This window comes from Corythoichthys intestinalis, chromosome 14, assembly GCF_030265065.1.
Source record: "Corythoichthys intestinalis isolate RoL2023-P3 chromosome 14, ASM3026506v1, whole genome shotgun sequence".
In the NCBI taxonomy this organism is placed as follows: Eukaryota; Metazoa; Chordata; class Actinopteri; order Syngnathiformes; family Syngnathidae; genus Corythoichthys; species Corythoichthys intestinalis.
Genome location: NC_080408.1, coordinates 49,997,118 through 50,015,936, shown reverse-complemented (window position 1 = coordinate 50,015,936; position 18,819 = coordinate 49,997,118). Strand labels below are relative to the sequence as shown.

The window sequence follows — 18,819 nt, the reverse complement described above, 5'->3', positions numbered from 1 at the left end:
AGCTATACAGTTGGTTGGTGATGCACTGGCTCTCACTCATACCAAAGATCCAAATGATAGAGACTTGGACCTTATACACTCTCACGGCCACCTGCCACGATAAGGTCTCAGCAACAAGAGGGAAGGCGAATGAAAAAGATCCCATCTCTCTGGCTTAATCTCTTGATAGCTGGAACATAAAATCTGCAATGTTGAGAAAGACTAAATGAGTTTTAGTCTGGAACTGATTGAAACAGGACACAAAAGCCAGCAAACTTGACGTCAATTCAACAAGGTGCTGTTTAAATGGTGAAGCTTGATACATGGAACAGCTACGTAAATAGTATGACATCATAGCAATGTGACACTGGTCAAACTGACAATCGAGAAGGCAAAACGCAATTTTTCTCTGCATAGAGCAACCTTTGTTTGACGGAATTGCCTTTTTTTCTATTTTCATTCAACAGTTGTATCCTAATGAAGTGATGATTCTCTACCAACCAGAAGAAAGCATTACATAAATGTTTTCCAACGCCAATATTTTGAATAGTTAGCAAATCAAGTCAAACGGTCCTGTATTCATTAAAGGTTAAGGCTGGGACAACTACCGTATTTTTTGGACTATAAGTTGCACCAGAGTATAAGGCGCACTAGCCAAAAATGCGCAATTAAAAGGAAAAAAACATATATAGGTTGCATTTTTGGGGGGAAATTTATTTGATAGAATCCAGCACCAAGAACAGACATGTCATCTTGAAAGGCAATTTAAAATACAATAGAGAACAACAGGCTGAATAGGTGTACAGTGCGCTAATATTACTTGAAGCTAGAAGTTAGATCGGGCCTAGAAAATCCAGCCCGACCCGACCGGCCCGCAGGTATTAAAGCCCGATCCGGCCCGGGCCCGATCAATTAACTTGATTTGCTTGCCCGAGCCCGAAAAAACCCAAAATTGTGTTTTATTTGTAGGCACGAGCCCGAAAAAATTAAAAAACACAAAATTTTATGTTTTATTTGTGAAGACTCAGGAGAAGGAGGAAATGCGGGGATGCGATGCGGGGATGCGATGCGTGGTTGCGTTTTGTGTGATCACATTTGTGACGATGCCTGTACATATATGCATAATGAGAACAAATTAAAGCCTGTCTTTTGTAACGAATTCTCCCAGTTAAGCAAGACTGTAAGATGGATATTCAATATTCAAATTTAATTTGACATTTATTTTAATCTCTTCAAGTTGGCAGAAAAAAAACGAAAGTTTTCTCAATGTTTAAATAGTCTACATATATTCATTATAAATGCATTTACACAACGAAATAACACTGGAAAAGATTGTTAAATATATTTTTCATAGGAGACCAAAGCACCACATTCGTTTACATTCAGTGAAGCCGACACATTTCTGTATAGCATCTTCAACAATCAATTTGAATCCTTTCCATACCCCACTCCTACCGCAGTTGTTTGCTTTTCAATTCCCCTGTCTTTGGTTTGTTTTTCACTACTAGCTGCTCCATATCGAAAAGGAAATACCAGGATGTGAACTCTCGGAGGGCGCCAGGGCGGGAGGGGAAGATTGAAAAGAGAGTGGGGTCACGGCATTCACTTGCGCAGGCATGCACAGCGCCTCTGTTTTATCCAAATTATTTAACATCCATACATTGTTTTAGTATAAATATATATTTATTTTTGAAAAAAATTAGCGAGAGAGAAGTCCGGCCCAACCCGACCGTAAATAATTACACGTAAGTCGCTCTAGAGTATAAGACGCACCCTCTGCCAAACTGTGAAAAAAACTGTGACTTATAGTCCAAAAAATACGGTAATCGATTAATAAATTAGTTGCCAACAAATTTGATCATCGATATTTGCCGGCAGCTATGAACAGTTCCGTTTGGGTCTTTGTCTCTAAAGTGATTAGACCTAGAGAGAGAGTTCACTGCTCGCCTACTACACTCAGGTTGGGTTGCTGAATCAATAATAGTATTACGAAGTGTTGAGAGTTATATTGTCTTTTGTGTTGTTAGATCTAGTGTCCATCTATCAAAGTTGAGTAATTGAAGTCAATATTATTATTTGTATTCTTTGTTGACGAGACATTGCTACATAGCGCAGAGCGCTAAGCAAGTTAGCAGTTATGCTAAACAGTGTCTTCAGTGTCCATTTGTATTGTCTTTTGGAGAAGCAAATTAGCACTTGAGTTATTGCTTGATAGTAGAGTTGTCTGATTTCTTTTTATGAAGAAACCACACACATAAACCCATTCATATAACAGCTTAGTCTCCTTTCAACACAAACTGCCATTCAAACAGTAGATTGTCATACAAGAGACTGCTTTGAAATTGGATTTGGATGATATTTATGAACAACTGTTGGAAAAGAAAACCGATTCATTACAGTCTGCCTCCTCCTTATTCGATTTTGTTGTTTAGTTTGTTTAAATAATATTAATGACACAATTTTTATCAGCACTTTGCCCACAAGATAAAAAATGTCCATCAGCAGCACTTTTTTCTTTATTTGAATGAACAGGACTTTTGTCTTATTTATGTACTGAGAAATTCTTTTTATGTTATATGCTTAGAACATTTATAAAATACTTTAACAAGTTTTATGTACTTAAACAGGACAGTTGTAGACTACAGTTAAGTCAGAAAGCTGTAATAAAAAAATATTTTTTGAAGGAAATATTCATCCATTTTGTCTTCATTGTTACTTACAATGTAACTGAAAAACTTCGAGTTAGATTGTGAAGGTAACTGAAAAAAGTGACATTTATCCTAGGGATCCACCAAAATTAAATTCTTCAATTTTTTTTGTGGCTAATAGCCTGAGTTCTGTATGAGGAGACTGTGGAGTGAGTAACTCATAGATGGAGAGGGGCCCTATATAACTAGTCGAATAAGAAGGAGAGCGCGACTTCTGGTTTGTTGATTGCATAATAATTGAAGTTGATATTTATAAATATCAAGAATTTTACATCTTACCCGTGATGCATATGTTTTAAAGGGCACACCGGGAACACTTTTTTTTTTTTTAACTTAAACTTATGGTGTGCTCTACAGCTAACACTTCCAAAGTACTCGCTCACGGGCTATTACGCTATCTGGCACTAACAGAACTTATATAAGATTAAAGGAAAAACAAGGAGTGTGGCTGGACAAGTTAATAGTTTTTCTTATTTTGTTACAACATTCTGTTTAGACCAGTGCTTCTCAAAGTGGGGCGCACCCCCCTGGGGTGGCACATCTGACCTCGGGGAACATTTGTGCCACACTAGAATAAAGTGTAATTGCACATCCACTCAGTCAGTGGGTGGCCGTGGCGCTCTGATTTTCAGAGTGTGCGCAGTATTTTTGAACGGAGCAGGAGCACACAGCAAAGAGCACTGGAGATGTGAAGAGCTAAGACAAAGAAAATATGACGAAGCCTATGTAGCGTTTGGCTTTGACTGTAAATATAGTGGGAGATGAGGAAATACTACTCTGTTGACCGTGTCTATAAATGTTTGCAGCAGACAGCAGGAAGCCAAATCATTTAAGATTTCACTTAAAGACATTAGACTCCAATCACATTGATAAGCCGCTTGATTTTTTTTTTTTTTTTATGAGTGAAAACGTGCCAAATATTGCCAACAATCGCCCCGCTTTGTCAGTGTTACATCACTAATCCAGCGAGCACTGTTAGCATCATATAAAGTGGCATACAGAGTTGCTCAGTGTAAAAAATTAAAAATTAAAAAAACACAACATAGCAAAGGAGCTGATACTGCCTGCAGCAAAAATAAAAATTGTTCCTTTTTCGGTCAAATTGTTTGGCATAATGTCCTCATGAGTCAAAAAAACACTTGGTAATTGTTTAGTTTTGGTCGATTTTAGCCACACCAGTGGAGAAAGGCAGTAGTTTTTGCCTTAAAGGAGACTGCGTTTCCCATGAGTACCAGCGCTGCGCTGGGGAAAAGGACACACCCGCAAAGTGTCATAAAATCAATCAATCAACCAAAAATCAATCTCCCGGTCGCTTGCCGATGGATTAAACAACATTTCTGTTTCCAGCAGCTGTGTGAAGGATTAATAATAAGGTAATTAATCTGGTTGTAGGTAAACAATAGCATATGACGGTTAGCAACCTTGTGGCTTACTGTGGCTACCCCCACCCCACCCGTCACCCCAGCGAGTAAAAGCCGGACTTTTTTTTCCTCCTGACACAAAACTTTTTGTCTCTTTTGTTGCTCTGCCATCGTTGCAGAATTTGCGCGAAACAAACAAAACAATGTTCATAAAGCTATACTTTAAGTTTGTAGTACTTTTTTCTTTAATATTAAAAAGTACATAATGTTATGCAGAGGTGTACTTATCATAATAATAATCGTTTTATATGCAAACTATACTATTTACAGTGGCAGCACAGAGTTGAGGGGGGCGCAAAATGTTTACGTCTTCCTGGGTAGGGTGGCATAACATTAAATAATTGAGAAGCATTGGTTTAGACAGTGCTAAGCGAAATTTTATTCACGTTTTGGACAAAAAATGTAGCAACTGAACACTAGTAGTCAAATATATTGTGATGTTTTTCCACAAGAAATGGACAAGCACTATTGAAAAGAAGCTAATTGTATTGAATGGATATTAAAGCTTGACAACATATAGTAATTCAAATCCTGCTGTTGCCCTTCCTGCTGACGCCTTCAAAATGTGCACTGTAACATGCCGAGAATGTTAAAAAACAAAATGCAGACGCACACACATGCATATACACAGCCCCAACTAGCGTCCACCATCTGGCCTTCAGAGGGCTCAGATGTCTCTGGGGCAAAGTGAGCTGCTGGGGTAACCGTGTGCATATGCATATAGTGTTTTCAAGTAGTATAGGAACCAGGAGGGTGAGTGAGGAGTTACAGTTCATATCAATGCTGCAAAAAAATCTTTTGAAAAATTGAAACAATCCTACAAGCATGTATTATGTTCAAGCTCCCGCACCCGCATGTGAAGGGGAGTACTTTTACACAACAAGCGTCACATTAATGCTGTAGGTACACAAGCAGCAGGCTGGGGTCAGTGCCAGGCTTTTCGTAGCTCACAAGGCCACATGAGCACACCTGAATGCTGGTGCTCTTTGCTGTGGGAAAAATAAGTTCCCATTATGGAATGAGGCCATGTCCACTGCACATGCTCACCATAATGGCTTGAGTGCAGCAGCTACAAAGCTAAGCAACTGAATGTGCATTACACACACACAGCAGTTCAAAATAGGTGGAAAATTGAATTCTACATCAAGGGGCCCCAGCAGTTGTGCCTGTGGGCAAAATAAGCGTGAATCTTTTGAGTGATACCAGCGCCTAAAGCAGAAGGAACCGTCTAATCAGATGTGCAACTTTATTTTAGTGTTTAAAACAAGGATGTATCTGGTCTTTAGATCCATTAGGCTCAGCATGACTGACATTTCTACAAAAGCAGCACTCAAAGCGCGAGATTTTTTTTTCAATAATTAGCAGGATAACTGAAAAATCACTCAACAATTATGTTTGCAGGAAGACCAATGGAAAAACTAATCACTTTAGCACTCCTATGTTTTCACGAAAGGGCCATTGCCATGATGACTCTACGAGAATACGAAAAATGTCAAATTTGCATTTATATAGTTACGTTTCTATTCGAACAATGTCGCAATTCCGCGTGAAAACGATGTAGTATTCATGCCAGAACCAAGGGAGCAATGCAGATTTACAAGGCGACAGCCAATGATGCGCTTTCACCCCAACAACCTCCTCAGCCCGGAAGGCAGCATCCCCGCCAACTCCAAGCAATGGAATTTTCCTTTTGCTCCAAAAGGAATAAGAATGGAAACATTTAAATTAAAAAAATATTATAAAAACAGTAAATTAAAGCCAACGTTCCACCATATTTGCTGTTTTTAATGTTTAGTAGCACAGCTGTGCACACTCAATGTGACGGGTGCGAGTGCTGACGTTATCGGTGCGGGAGCTTTTCAATGATTTGGATGCAGAGCAAGCCCCTTCAAGTCCCTTCTCAAGACCCCGCAATTGAATCCTTCCACGTTGGAGCCTGGATTCAATGGTTTGCGAGTTAGTTTCTCATTAGATGATGAGAGGGGGACGATCTGCCATCCCCATGAGATGCGTGCCGTCCGAGTTGCCCCAGACTGCAAGGGCCTGTTCAGTCCTGCTTGCAGGCCTAGTTCAGTTTATTCCATTATACCAACAACTTGTTTACTGTAATTGCCAGTTTTTCAGTCTTCACATGCAGAATTTGCATTCTCTAGTTATCATTATTACTTTAGTTTAAATAAAAAAACCTCGCTGTTGTGTGAAACTGTTCTCTAAAGACTTCTTTAGACTGAAAGGATTGTACTACTGGCAGCAGTTTTGCTGAGTAAAATAAACCAATGTGAAATCAGTACTGGAAAGTGCAAACCTCAATAACGGTAGTACTATTCATAACACAGAATTCTAAGGAACTTGTTATGGCACATCGCCAATGTTTTCCTATCAAAGTAAATTTGTATCTTAACTTACTTCCCGCAATTATGCAGTCGTGCTCAATTTCTGCTTGTTTGTCAAACATACAGGCAGCCTGAAAACTTGACCTCCCTGCTTGTCTCACTTCATTCCACGCCCAGCCTACCGTTGTACCACATCCCCAGTCCCTCCCCCAGCCCTTCTGTTCTAGGCTGTTAAATGAGCAGGTTTATTTAAGCCTAATTGGTTTAAGGGCAAACAGAAACAAGCAATGGAGAATTACGACCGTGTCTGGCTAGAAACACGTACCACGGAGGGAATGTGAGCAGGAGGAGAATCCAGGAGAAAGAGTTGGAGGTTAAGGGAATGCCTGAGTGGGAAAGACACGCAAGGGAGATGCATAGAAGAAAAGGTGAACAAATCTTATAGAAATACAAATTCCTAGGGGTGTAACGGCACACAAAAATCTCGGTTCGGTACATACCTCGGTTTTGAGGTCACGGTTCGGTTCATTTTCGGTACAGTAAGAAAAGAAAATGCAAAATACAAATTTGCTAGTTGTTTATTACACACCTCTGTGCTTTCAACAATAGGAACATTGGCCCATACAAAGCTAGAATTCTGCTCAAAAAGTAGCGGGTATTTAAAGATAATCCAACAACAATTTGCCTTTCAGACCCCGCGTATTGGTCAGCAAGAAAAAAGAAGTCCTGTGCTAAAGAGAAAAGCAATCCCAATGACAAAGATTTTAACATGTATTTTACAAATGAAATGCCTCAATGAATTTTTTTTTTTTTTTTTTTTTTTTTTATGAACGGTTTTCAAAAGCTTTATTGGTGGATTTTCTCACACAGAAATTAATCAATTTAATTGTGTAAGCAAGATCTGTATATTGTTTTATTATTTAATTACAGGTGTTTTAGCTCATTTCAATATATTTTATTTAAATGGGCAATTATTTATTTTATTATGTGTTTATATTTTACAAATGTGATGTAGTATTCATTTATATTGTATATTCTATGTTGTATAACTTTAGTTCCTATGTGAATATTAGTTCCTACTTGTTTTGTTGTGGTAGGAGGGTTTTGTATTGAACACGGGGCCGTATTGGTTATTATTATAGCAGAGAAGACAACAGTAAATCAACAAAGACAAGTCAACTGTGCACCGATCTACCACTCAAGAGATCTGATGGACTCAAAAAGTGGGTTACGATTGCATATTAGTTTGAAAATCGACCGGATCCACCGTATTTTTACACGAGTGACTTCCGGTCTGCCCAATCCTAGCTAGTAGTATTGACGCAGGAGGGCCGCGCCTCGCGTCAAATAATAAACTCTGCCGTTCTTTTCACGTGCGTGCGTTGAGACGCTTCTGGGATGCATCTAACACGCGGCCGCACTGCGACTGGTGTGCATTGGCTGACTGACTTTAACGCCCGCATTTCACTGCGTTCTCGCGGCGGCCACGTTGTCGCTCCGTTGACATTTCTGGGTTATATACTGTCTGTGTTATATGGTCCTCATTATAGTAGAGAATATGGAGTAAATATAATCTACACAAAGAAACTGTAACCCGATCGACTCACAGCCTCGAAAAGTAAGGGTTACATTACGTCAGAAACTCGTTCGGTACGCCTCCATTCCGAACCGAGCACCCTGTACCGAAACGGTTCAATACAAATACCTTTACCGTTACACCCTTACAAATTCCCATTCATCAGCCCCTTCGCAAGACTGATTGTGTGATACCACTTTATGCAGATTTAAAGTCAAGGTTATTCAAAACTCGCACTGAATTCACACAGAACACAACTTGTTCCAAAATCAATCAATCATTGCTAACTAAATATGCAGCAATCTTAAAATTACAGATGTAGATGATTGTAGCTAATTACATTTGATCAAAAATATGATTGCTACTGTGCTGCTTCTGTTTACACTAGATAATTTTAGGTTGCAGCACTACTAGATATATTTAACAATTGAGACAGATCACCGTAATGGCAGTTCAACCATAAACAAAATGGAGGAAAACTGTATGTAAATGTACTAGTATTATGCGGAATATTGTTATATTGATATCGTGAAATGAAATGGCCTGTATCGTGAGTTTTTTTTTTGTTTTGTTTTTCAGCACAGCACAGCACTAATGTCAGGTGACTCATGTGAAAGAGAACAATTATGTTAGACTACAACCAGAAAAGCTGCAGTCCAGCCAGTCTCAAAAACTGTACTCTCTGCTCTCTAAAGCAAAAAAAACACATGAATCAGGTATGGTCAGTTAAACTACACCCATGTAGATGCTCTAGAGGTGCATTATTTTCCTCCACCATATTAAACCACCACCAATCTTTTAAACCAATTCAAATTGCTTCTGTAATTTGAGCAGTGATTATTCTCATAGTTGATAAATAATACTTATTCACTTCATAGTTATGAGTGGCAAAGTATTTGCCTGCAAATAACAGACCTGAGCCATCCTTTACATCTGACTTGCACACAAATGTAAAAGAAGTACAGTGTGACGCAAAGAAACAGGAACTTTTTAATAATTCTGTAAAACCAAGAGTGATTGAAGTCATTATATAATAGTGATTGAACCCTTAAAACATGCCACTTAAACGATGAATTTTCATTTTTTTAAGAACAGGGTCTCTGCAGGTTTTAACAAACCAAGTTTAAAGCAACACTAGGTAACTTTTCAGTTTTGGTCGATTTTAGCGACGCAGGTGGACTAAAGCGGAAGTGTTTTGCCTTAAGGAAGACTGCGTTTCCCATGAGGACCAGCGCAGAGTGTCGTGAAATCCTTATCTCCCGGTCGCCTGCAGGCTGGATTGCGTCCCCAAAAATTAAAACATTTAAAGGCATCACTGAGGTTTATGCATCTTCTAAATAAAAGTAAAGTCAATACATTGTTCAGGACTTTCACAGTTGCATTTAAGACCTTTTATCAGATTTTAGGCGAATTTTACATATCACGGCCTTCAATTCAAATTATTGCATTTCAGACGTTTTTAGACTTTATAAGACACCGCGGATACCCTGAACATGACATTCTTTAAATGGCATCCTCCTTTACGTTAGGGGTGGGAACCTATTTGTACCTCACACGACAATACAATTTGCGATACAAAGCTCACGATAACGATGGTCTCACGATATGGCGTTACGATTATCGATACATTAGTCAGAAAATCATTCTAGAATATTCAACAAAACTAGTTTAGTTTATTCACACATCATTAAAGCACACAAGACATGGTATATACAAATACAGTAGATGCAGTATATGTTTATACTACGGCTGCAGCTATCGATTATTTTAGTAGTCGATTAATCGATTAACTACCATATTGGCCCGAATATAAGACGGCCCTGATTATAAGACGACCCCCTCTTTTTCAAGACTTAAGTTTGAAAAAATACTTTTTGAACACCAAATCAAATTTTATACAGAAAATAATTACAGTACATCCGAAACAAATGATTATAACAGTATATTTGAGAGAAAAAGCATGTTATTTTGCCTCATTCAAATCTTAATATCTGAACATTTAAATATGTAAACTAAAGTGCAATCACATTCGTAAATGAATGGCTTCTGCTTTTTGAAATGTAAATAAACCAATCTATTGTTATAACACAACAAAATTGCAATAACTGCATTAACCATCAAAAACCATAAAAAAACATTACTTCAAACAAAAATGTAGCTTATGTTGGTCTTAACATGGAGCAGCTGGATTCAGCCATGTAAAATGAGGCAGACTAGAGGGCAGTGTATCCATCCAAATCAATAAAACTAAATGCAGACACCTTAAAAAAAAATCATTGCAACGCCACTTTAATTAAACGAATACTCGAAGCGGCATAATTTAATTTGAATCTTTTTATCTAATCGAATACTCAAATTAATCGATTAATCGTTGCAGCACTAGTTCATACAATTAGATTAGGGTTTTTTGGGGGGTCAATTCCATTTGCTTTTGGGTTACAGAACAGGAAGTGACCCAGAAAATTCCCAAATGTATAGACCCTACCCACCGACGTCACAAAACCACGTGCTCGCTGTATGGTTCCGCCCACTTGTCCGTCATTTTGTCTCTGTATTAGCATTGGTTTCAATTGATCGAGGAATTTAAAATGCATTTCATGGAAGACCCGGTGCTTTCTGATGCCGTAAACTCACTGGATGTGTTGCATAAAAGGCGTTATGTGGAAAAGCTTCATTCTATACAGTCGCCAGATCCATATTTGATGCCCAAATCGATGTTTTTCGACCCACTGTCTTCGCCCTGTCTGCCTGACATCTGCTACGCTGATATTTACAATTATCTTGTCCACACAAAATCAGCCTATTCTCACGAAAGTTTGAAAAACTTTAAGAGCTTGGAGGCTTATAAATACTTCGTTGCTGGTTGGGTGAAACAGGTCCTCGTCCACGAAAATTCGGCAGGAATCTATCTTGTGCTTGGAAAGGTGAGTTACGAAATTTTCAATTCAAAATCTTTTGTTCTTGCTAACATCCACTGTCAAGTCTAATGTATTTCATGTCATTTGTCAATGGAGCTAGGGCTTTTAATGTTTATATGGTTTAGCGATAGCACTCTCACTACATACATACGTGTATGTTGTCGATTAGCCTAGCAATGATCTTAATTGTGGTTGTCAGCCCAAAACCCTCTAAATATATATTAAATGCATCTTACCAGATATAAAATGACTTCTACATAATCTGTGGTAATCGTTTGGAGCCCAGTTTTCTCGTCGAATTGCAGCAGCCCATCTCGCTCTCTCCTCTCCGTGTCTCTCGGAATCCGGTAGAGCTTCAAGTCTCTCCGTCTATCTTCTCTGTTATTGCAACCGACCGCCACACACGCCTTCACCATTTTGATTATTAATGTTAACGAGCAGAAAAACACGCCGTAAATAGGAGGAATATACGTAGCCGTAACAGGTCAACACGATGTGTTGACGGACAATTGGGCGGCACCAGTCAGGAGAGCGGAGTTGTGACGTCACGTGGGTAGGGTTTATAGGCACTGACTCAAACTCAACAGGAAGTGACCTGTAAATGCCTTAAAATGAACAGAAAGTGACTTGTAAATGCGCCGAAAATCGGAAACTTAGAAAATGCTCTGGTGTCGAATGAACGAACGTTTATACGCCCTTCCTTGTCTTAATGGATTTGACGTCAAGCGCCGTCAATGGCAGCCATAGAGTTAACTGAGACTCTATTATGATGGAAGATTTGATAGGGTTAAGGGTTAGATTAGTTTTTTTTTTGTTTTTTTTTAAACATTGACACCATTTTTAAAATGATATCTCAAGCCTTGGCATGAGCCAACCTTTGCTAACCTTTAGGGATGCAAAGTATGACAATATATCACAATTTTGATATTTTGTCACACCCCTACTTTATGTATGCAATTTTGAAATCTGCTGTTGAGATTCCTCATTGATTCCTCATCTGAGCTGGAATACTGTCAATTTCATCCTGACTTCACCATGGCTACTAAAATGGCACATTGTTTACTTGCTCAAGGTCATTGTCTCGCAGTGCTGCCGTTTGTTCATGTTTGCCAATACTCTAAAATTCCCGTTTTTTTTTTTTTTTTTTTTTTCAACAGTGGTCAACAGCAGATTTCAAGAATGTTTTCGTGCAGGAAGACAGCTTTTATTGACATCATTTTTAAATAAAAAGTCCATAATTGTTTCTTAAATGTATGTTTTAAGGTTTCAATTACAATAAACGAAATATTTTTCTTCCATCACTCTTGGTTTTATTGGGTTGTTAAAAGTATATAGGAACGGTTGACTTTGTATTGTTTTCCCTCATATTTGCGCAGTCAATGAAAAAAATGAAAAGAGCAACAGATTAGAGTTCGTATCAGATTCGGACCTGCCCAAAGGACAACCTCGTTTCAATTAGTGACCAATACAAGGAAATCACTTTTATCCTTGTTACCATAGAAACCTCAGGAGCTACACCCCCCACCCCATCTTTTTCCGAACGTCACCATCTTTTCAACTAGACAACACTCAACCCTTTTTTTGCCCAATACCCTCTCACTAATCTTAAGAAAAAAAATTGCACGTCATTTTCACAACATTAGCAAAAAACAAGCACAAACACAGAGGCCACAGTGGAAAGAATCATAAAGTTGGGACACGATCATTATTTGTCTTGGTACATGATGATGTTTTTTTTTTCCTTAACAGGGAGGGAGAGCTACTGCATGATAAAACGAGAGGAGATACTGTGGATGTCTGACCAGAAGCAGAGTGTCCCTGCGGGTTCCAGGGCGGAAATGAAAAACACATTGAACAGAGCACACAATCGTTTTTAACGGCGACACCACTGCTTCTTGTGCAGATAAATGTATGTAGAAGAAATAGAAGAGGAATATAAGATTGTTATGATACAGAGACCATGGCCCATGGGGTTTAACCAGTATCGTGACAGCATTTAAGCTGGCCCACCACATGATACGGTGAATCCCCTCTTTTTTAATACACTGCCTGGCTTTAGTCCCTGTAACTTGCAAATAGTTGGGATTTACTTCATTGAATATAACCCTGGGCGATGAAATGATAACAAAAAAATGAGTGAAATTAATGGATTAACTACAGTAATTCGATTGCAAAAAAGCTTAAAATCAAATTTTGCTGCTTTGAGGATTTGTTCAATTAGATTAGTAAAATTAGTAAATTAGTTTTATTGATTTGGATCGATACACTGCCCTCGAGTGGCAACAGTGAAAATGCCATAACTCGTCTAACATGGCTGAATTCAGATGCTTCCTGTTAAGACCAACATAAGGTATGTTTTTGCTTGAGTTAATATGTTTGTTTATGAATTCGTTATTTAGTTTCGAAGTATATTTAGCGGGTTTTTTTAGTGGGAATATATTTAGGGCTACAGCTATCGATTATTTTAGTAGTCGATTAATCGATGAACTGCTTAGGTCGAATAATCGAGTAATCGGATAAGGAACATGAAAAATTAAAATACAAACTCTCAACAGCTCAAACAAAAGCTAATGTTGGTCTTAAAAGGGAGCAGCTGGATTCACCCATGTGAAATGAGGCAGACAAGAGGGCAATGTATCCACCCAAATCAATAAAACTAAATGCAAACACTTTCAAAATAAACCATTACAACGCCACTTTAATGAAACGAATACTCGAAGCAGCAAAATTTTATTCAAATCTTTTTTTCTAATCGATTACTTTAGTTTATCGATTAATTGTTGTAGCACTATATTCATTAAGAGAATTGTAGAAAAAAACAAAACTTAGCATTATATAGCATTTAAGCTAGCAGACTTTTGCTATGCAAGTCAGCCAGTTTTTTTGTTGTACATAAATCCTCATTTATTCATTTCTATATTGTTTTAGGCTAAGTCATAGACTTCATAATTGTATTGACGGCTCAGAACCATCAGCCACTGTGCAACCCCTTCAAGTAGGGGGTTGTCCGACAGTCCGCTTCAGTTATTCGTAGTCGGTCACAGTTAGTCAACACATGCAGGGATCCAACGCCGGATTTAGGTTGAACAAGTATGAAAGCTGTACCGTATACAAACAGGAAGGATTGTCTCAGGAGTGATTTGTTTGAGGATTCAAGGTAATTATTATATTTTTCGTACCATGCATGCATTTTGAAACGTTGTGAAAAAAATCAATGGGAGAAATTAGCCGCTACAGCATTGGCATTATACTTCGCAATATTTACGTAAAATAACTGCTAACTGCACTTTTTTTTTTTTTTTTATTTATTCATTTATTTATTTATTTATTTATTTATTTATTTTAGCTATCAAACAAGAATCGAGACTGTTTTACATCCATATCAATAAAGAATTCAGGGATTTAAATTTAAGCATTTATTCACAAGAATTTTCAATGGAAAAAGCTCCGTGTTTACATATGGCGGCTGCTAATTTCCTTACTGACTAGCCTCATAGTTCGCAAAATGTACGTAGGATAAATGCTACCTGCATGGTTTTTTTTTTTCTTTTAACCAAGAATCGAGACTGTTTTACGTCCATATCTATAAAGAATTCAGGGATTTAGGCATTTATTCACAAGAATTTTCTGTCTGTGTTTCCACTCAGTCAGCTTTGATGGAGATAGGCTCCCTATGAATCGGCCCGCACCCCATCACTACATTACGAAGTCTATGGCTAAGTTCAGATATTTTAATATATTTTAAAATGTATTTGAAAGTGCAGTTCTGCAGTTTCAAGAAGCACTCAGGAATTATATTTTGTATCCACATTTAATGCTTTTTTGAAAGTGTAATCTTAGCAAGCCCAAATAAATATTATTGCAAGCATAAACACTTGTTTATTTGTTTTACATATCCTAAAATTGTTTCTGCAATGCATCAAATGTTCGTAATCCGGTTACTCGATTATTCGATCTAAATGATAGATTAATCAATTACCTAAACAACCGATAGCTGTAGCCCTACAATAATTATCGCTATATAATTTTTGTCAACAGAAATAATAAAAACATTTGATAAAAGTAGATAGATTTAAACTATAATTACACCACCCAAACGCAGGAGAATTGGGGGGGGTGCTGGTGCAACATGAACACTAACTCTAAGGGGGTATTCAGTACAGGAGGGACCATTGTGACCTGCCACAGAGCAGCATTAAAGTCTGATACTGCGGACACTTATTTTGCTGGCCAATAGCTTATAAAGCGATGGCTGTCTTGTTTATCTGTAACATTTTTTAGACTGAACATTTTCTTTTGTCTTTATCGTTGACATTGTCAGACACCTTAAGACTTCACACACAAAAGGCTTTAACATGTTGCCGAGTGTAAATTAAAATTAGTTTGTCTATTTATTGTGATTTAATTTATTAGGGTCGCATGTCTGCCTTATATTTTGTGCAATGTTCTCCATTTTGTTAACTTTAAATTTAAACTTTAAAGATTGGTTAAAGCAGCATCTGGGTATGTCAGTTATCGATATCGATTGATAAGATTTTTTTTTTTTTTAATCGTGATAACAATTTTTGTCATATCGCCCAGGCTTAATTTAAAAGTAAAAAAAATAAACAATTCAGAGGATGTCATTTTTAAAAATCCGTTGTCACATTACTGCATATAATGATAAACATGAACCCATCCTCTATACTACAGCCAAGTCACACAAGCTATAGTCTTGTATAAATCTAAATTGCTTTTATAGATACAAGGATACACAAGCAGGGGACGAACATGCAAACAGGAATATCTAGGCAGAGATATGAACCATAAATTTGTGGGTCAGGTATCTAACCACTTATGCACTTTGAGCATGATGATGAAGTGATTAGACTACTCTGAAACACTGGCCACATTTAATTTATTTATTTTTCATAAAGTCTATCTCTTGGTCGATATTAAATGAAAATTATCATAATAACAAATAATAAAATAATCCCAATTTCTTAGGCACATTTAGATCAATTCTGAATGATAGTGCATCCTGAATTCCTGGAAATCAGGACCGAAAGGCAGTTACTTCAACTTGGAAGGCTACCTCAAAGCAAGTGATATTTTTGAAGCGACAAACATGCAGTGAGGTGACACAGGCTCAAAAATCGCCTGGGAAACAGAAATGCATTTTAAGACATTTACATCATACTTTGCAAACATGATTAATGAGGCTGCTGGTGTGCTCCACGTGTATGAGACCTCAGCATCTGTGTCAAGTGCAGCAGCAGAAGGCACAAGTAATTCCAAAAGTGTTAACTAGAAGTCCACGTGGACAAGATATAAATGTACGTTTTGTCTTGTCTGTTACCTTCCATCGCTGAACAAGTGATGATCATCACGCCAAGAACCGCAAAGAAATCCACTCTCATGTTGGGTCTCCACTGCTTGTCCACCCAAATTGCCAACACGCCCGATGGGTGCGCGTCAAGGAATCCCTTCGCTTATCAACAGCGGGTACTCCAAAAGATAGCCAAGGTGTCAGGGAGACACATTTCAAAGCGTAGTAAACAAAGTGTGTCACAAAAGCGCCGCGAAAGTGCTTCAGGTGGAGCAAGCAGCTGCCTGCGAGTGAGGGAAGGGGGGGTGAGGGAACCGCGTGGAGGCGTGGGGAGACCCGACACAGCCTGCTCGCAGCCCTTTGACGCGCTACAGCCAATCAGCGGCAACGACCGGAACTCGCTGACCAATCGGCAGCTTGGGTCAGCCCATCCCGCGTAGTCAAAACACAAAACTTCTACAACCTACTCCAAGCTGTTAGCGTTGAACTGTAAGGATGTAGCACCCCCAGCAGGAGTTTTTGTGACACTACATCGTTCACGGTTTGTCTGAAAGCTTTTTTAACAACTAGTATATTAGCATTTTTTAAATCAGTGGCTCTCAAACGTTTTGCACCAACTATCATCTTAATAAATGCTACATAACTTTATGTGAATTTTTTAACATTAATACTGCACTTTCAATATGGGATTTTTTTAGTATCACTTTACAATAAGGGTCCCTTAATTTACATTAGTCAATGCATTTTTAGACAATAACTAATGTATAAGTAACATTACAATAATTAATATAATTGCTTATCGAACATTTATTACTATATTAATTAACATGAGTTAAAGCATTAGTAAATGCTTTAGTTAATGCATTAGTTAATGCATAACCAGACAGTAACTAATGGTTTGGTAAAATTAAAAATACAGTACTGTGCAAAAGTTTTAGGCAGGTGTGCCTAAAACTTTTGCACAGTACTGTATATATAAGCCTATATAGGGTTAGGGTTTAGGGTTGGGGTTTGTTAACTTAAGCATTTATAATTTCTTAGTTAAGGGACACATGTACTACACTTTAAAATAAGGGTCCAAAAAACATTCAATAATGGTTAATTAAGGTTAAATAATACTTATGAGGTATGTTCACGGGAAATAATACCATACTTAAGGTTAGGTTAGCAGCACCCAAAGACTCACAGAGCAATGTTTCTCATTTTCAAAAAACAATCACTTACTAGTACCAGTATACAGTACATTAATAACTATTTATTAACACACTGATGTATAAGTGAATTAGTGTTAAGTAATGTATTATATATATTATATACAGTGGGGCAAATAAGTATTTAGTCAACCACTAATTGTGCAAGTTCTCCCACTTGAAAATATTAGGCCTGTAATTGTCAACATGGGTAAACCTCAACTATGAGAGACAGAATGGAAGAAAAAAAAAAAAAACAGAAAATCACATTGTTTGATTTTTAAAGAATTTATATGCAAATCATGGTGGGAAATAAGTATTTGGTCAGTACCAAAAGTTCACCTGGCAATAACGGAGGCCAAACGTTTTCTGTAACTCTTCACAAGCTTTCCACACACTGTTGCTGGTATTTTGGCCCATTCCTCCATGCAGATCTCCTCTAGAGCAGTGATGGTTTGGGGCTGTTGTTGGGCAACACTGACTTTCAACTCCATCCACAGATTTTCTATCGGATTGAGATCTGGAGACTGGCTAAGCCACTCCGGGACCTTGAAATGCTTCTTTGTTGCCCTGGCTGTGTTTTTGGGATCATTGTCATGCTGAAAGACCCAGTCACGTCTCATCTTCAAAGCCCTTGCTGATGGAAGGAGATTTTCTTTCAAAATCTCTTGATACATGGCCCCATTCATTCTTTCCTTTACACAGATCAGTCGTCCTGGTCCCTTTGCAGAAAAACAGCCCCAAAGCATGATGTTTCCACCGCCATGCTTCACAGGGAGTATGGTGTTCTTCGGATGCAATTCAGTATTCTTTCTCCTCTAAACACGAGAACCTGTGTTTCTACCAAAAAGTTCTGTTTTGGTTCCATCTGACCATAACACATACTACCAGTCCTCTTCTGGATCATCCAAATGCTCTCTAGCTAACCGCAGACGGGCCTGGATGTGTACTGGCTTCAGCAGGGCGACACATCTGGCAGTGCAGGATTTGAGTCCCTGGCGGCGCATTGTGTTACTGATAGTAGCGTTTGTTACTGTGGTCCCAGCTCTCTGTAGGTCATTCACTAGGTGCCCCCATGTGGTTGTGGGATTTTTGCTCACCGTTCTTGTTATAATTTTGACACCACGGGGCGAGATCTTGCATGGAGCCCCAGATTGAGGGAGATTATCAGTGGTCTTGTATGTCTTCCATTTTCTAATAATTGCTCCCACAGTTGATTTCTTTACACCAAGCGTTTTACCTATTGCAGATTCAATCTTCCCAGCCTGGTGGAGGTCTACAATTTTGTATCTGGTGTCCTTCGACAGCTCTTTGATCTTGGCCATAGTGGAGTTTGGAGTGTGACTGATTGAGGTTGTGGACAGGTGTCTTTTATACCGATAATGA

The 18,819-nt window shown here is 38.2% G+C and overlaps 1 protein-coding gene across 2 annotated transcripts in view; it reads right to left on the bottom strand.

The window, feature by feature from the left end:
* Positions 1–16,533, bottom strand: part of LOC130929707 (ephrin type-B receptor 1-B) — a 423,699-nt gene extending 407,166 nt beyond the window's left edge. For both annotated transcript variants that reach the window (XM_057857112.1, XM_057857113.1), the window contains exon 1: positions 16,274–16,533. In XM_057857112.1, coding sequence (XP_057713095.1) covers positions 16,274–16,334 — 61 coding nt within the window. In that variant the 5' untranslated portion in view covers positions 16,335–16,533. The remainder of the gene's footprint in view (positions 1–16,273) is intronic.
* Between the last annotated feature and the right edge of the window lie 2,286 nt (positions 16,534–18,819).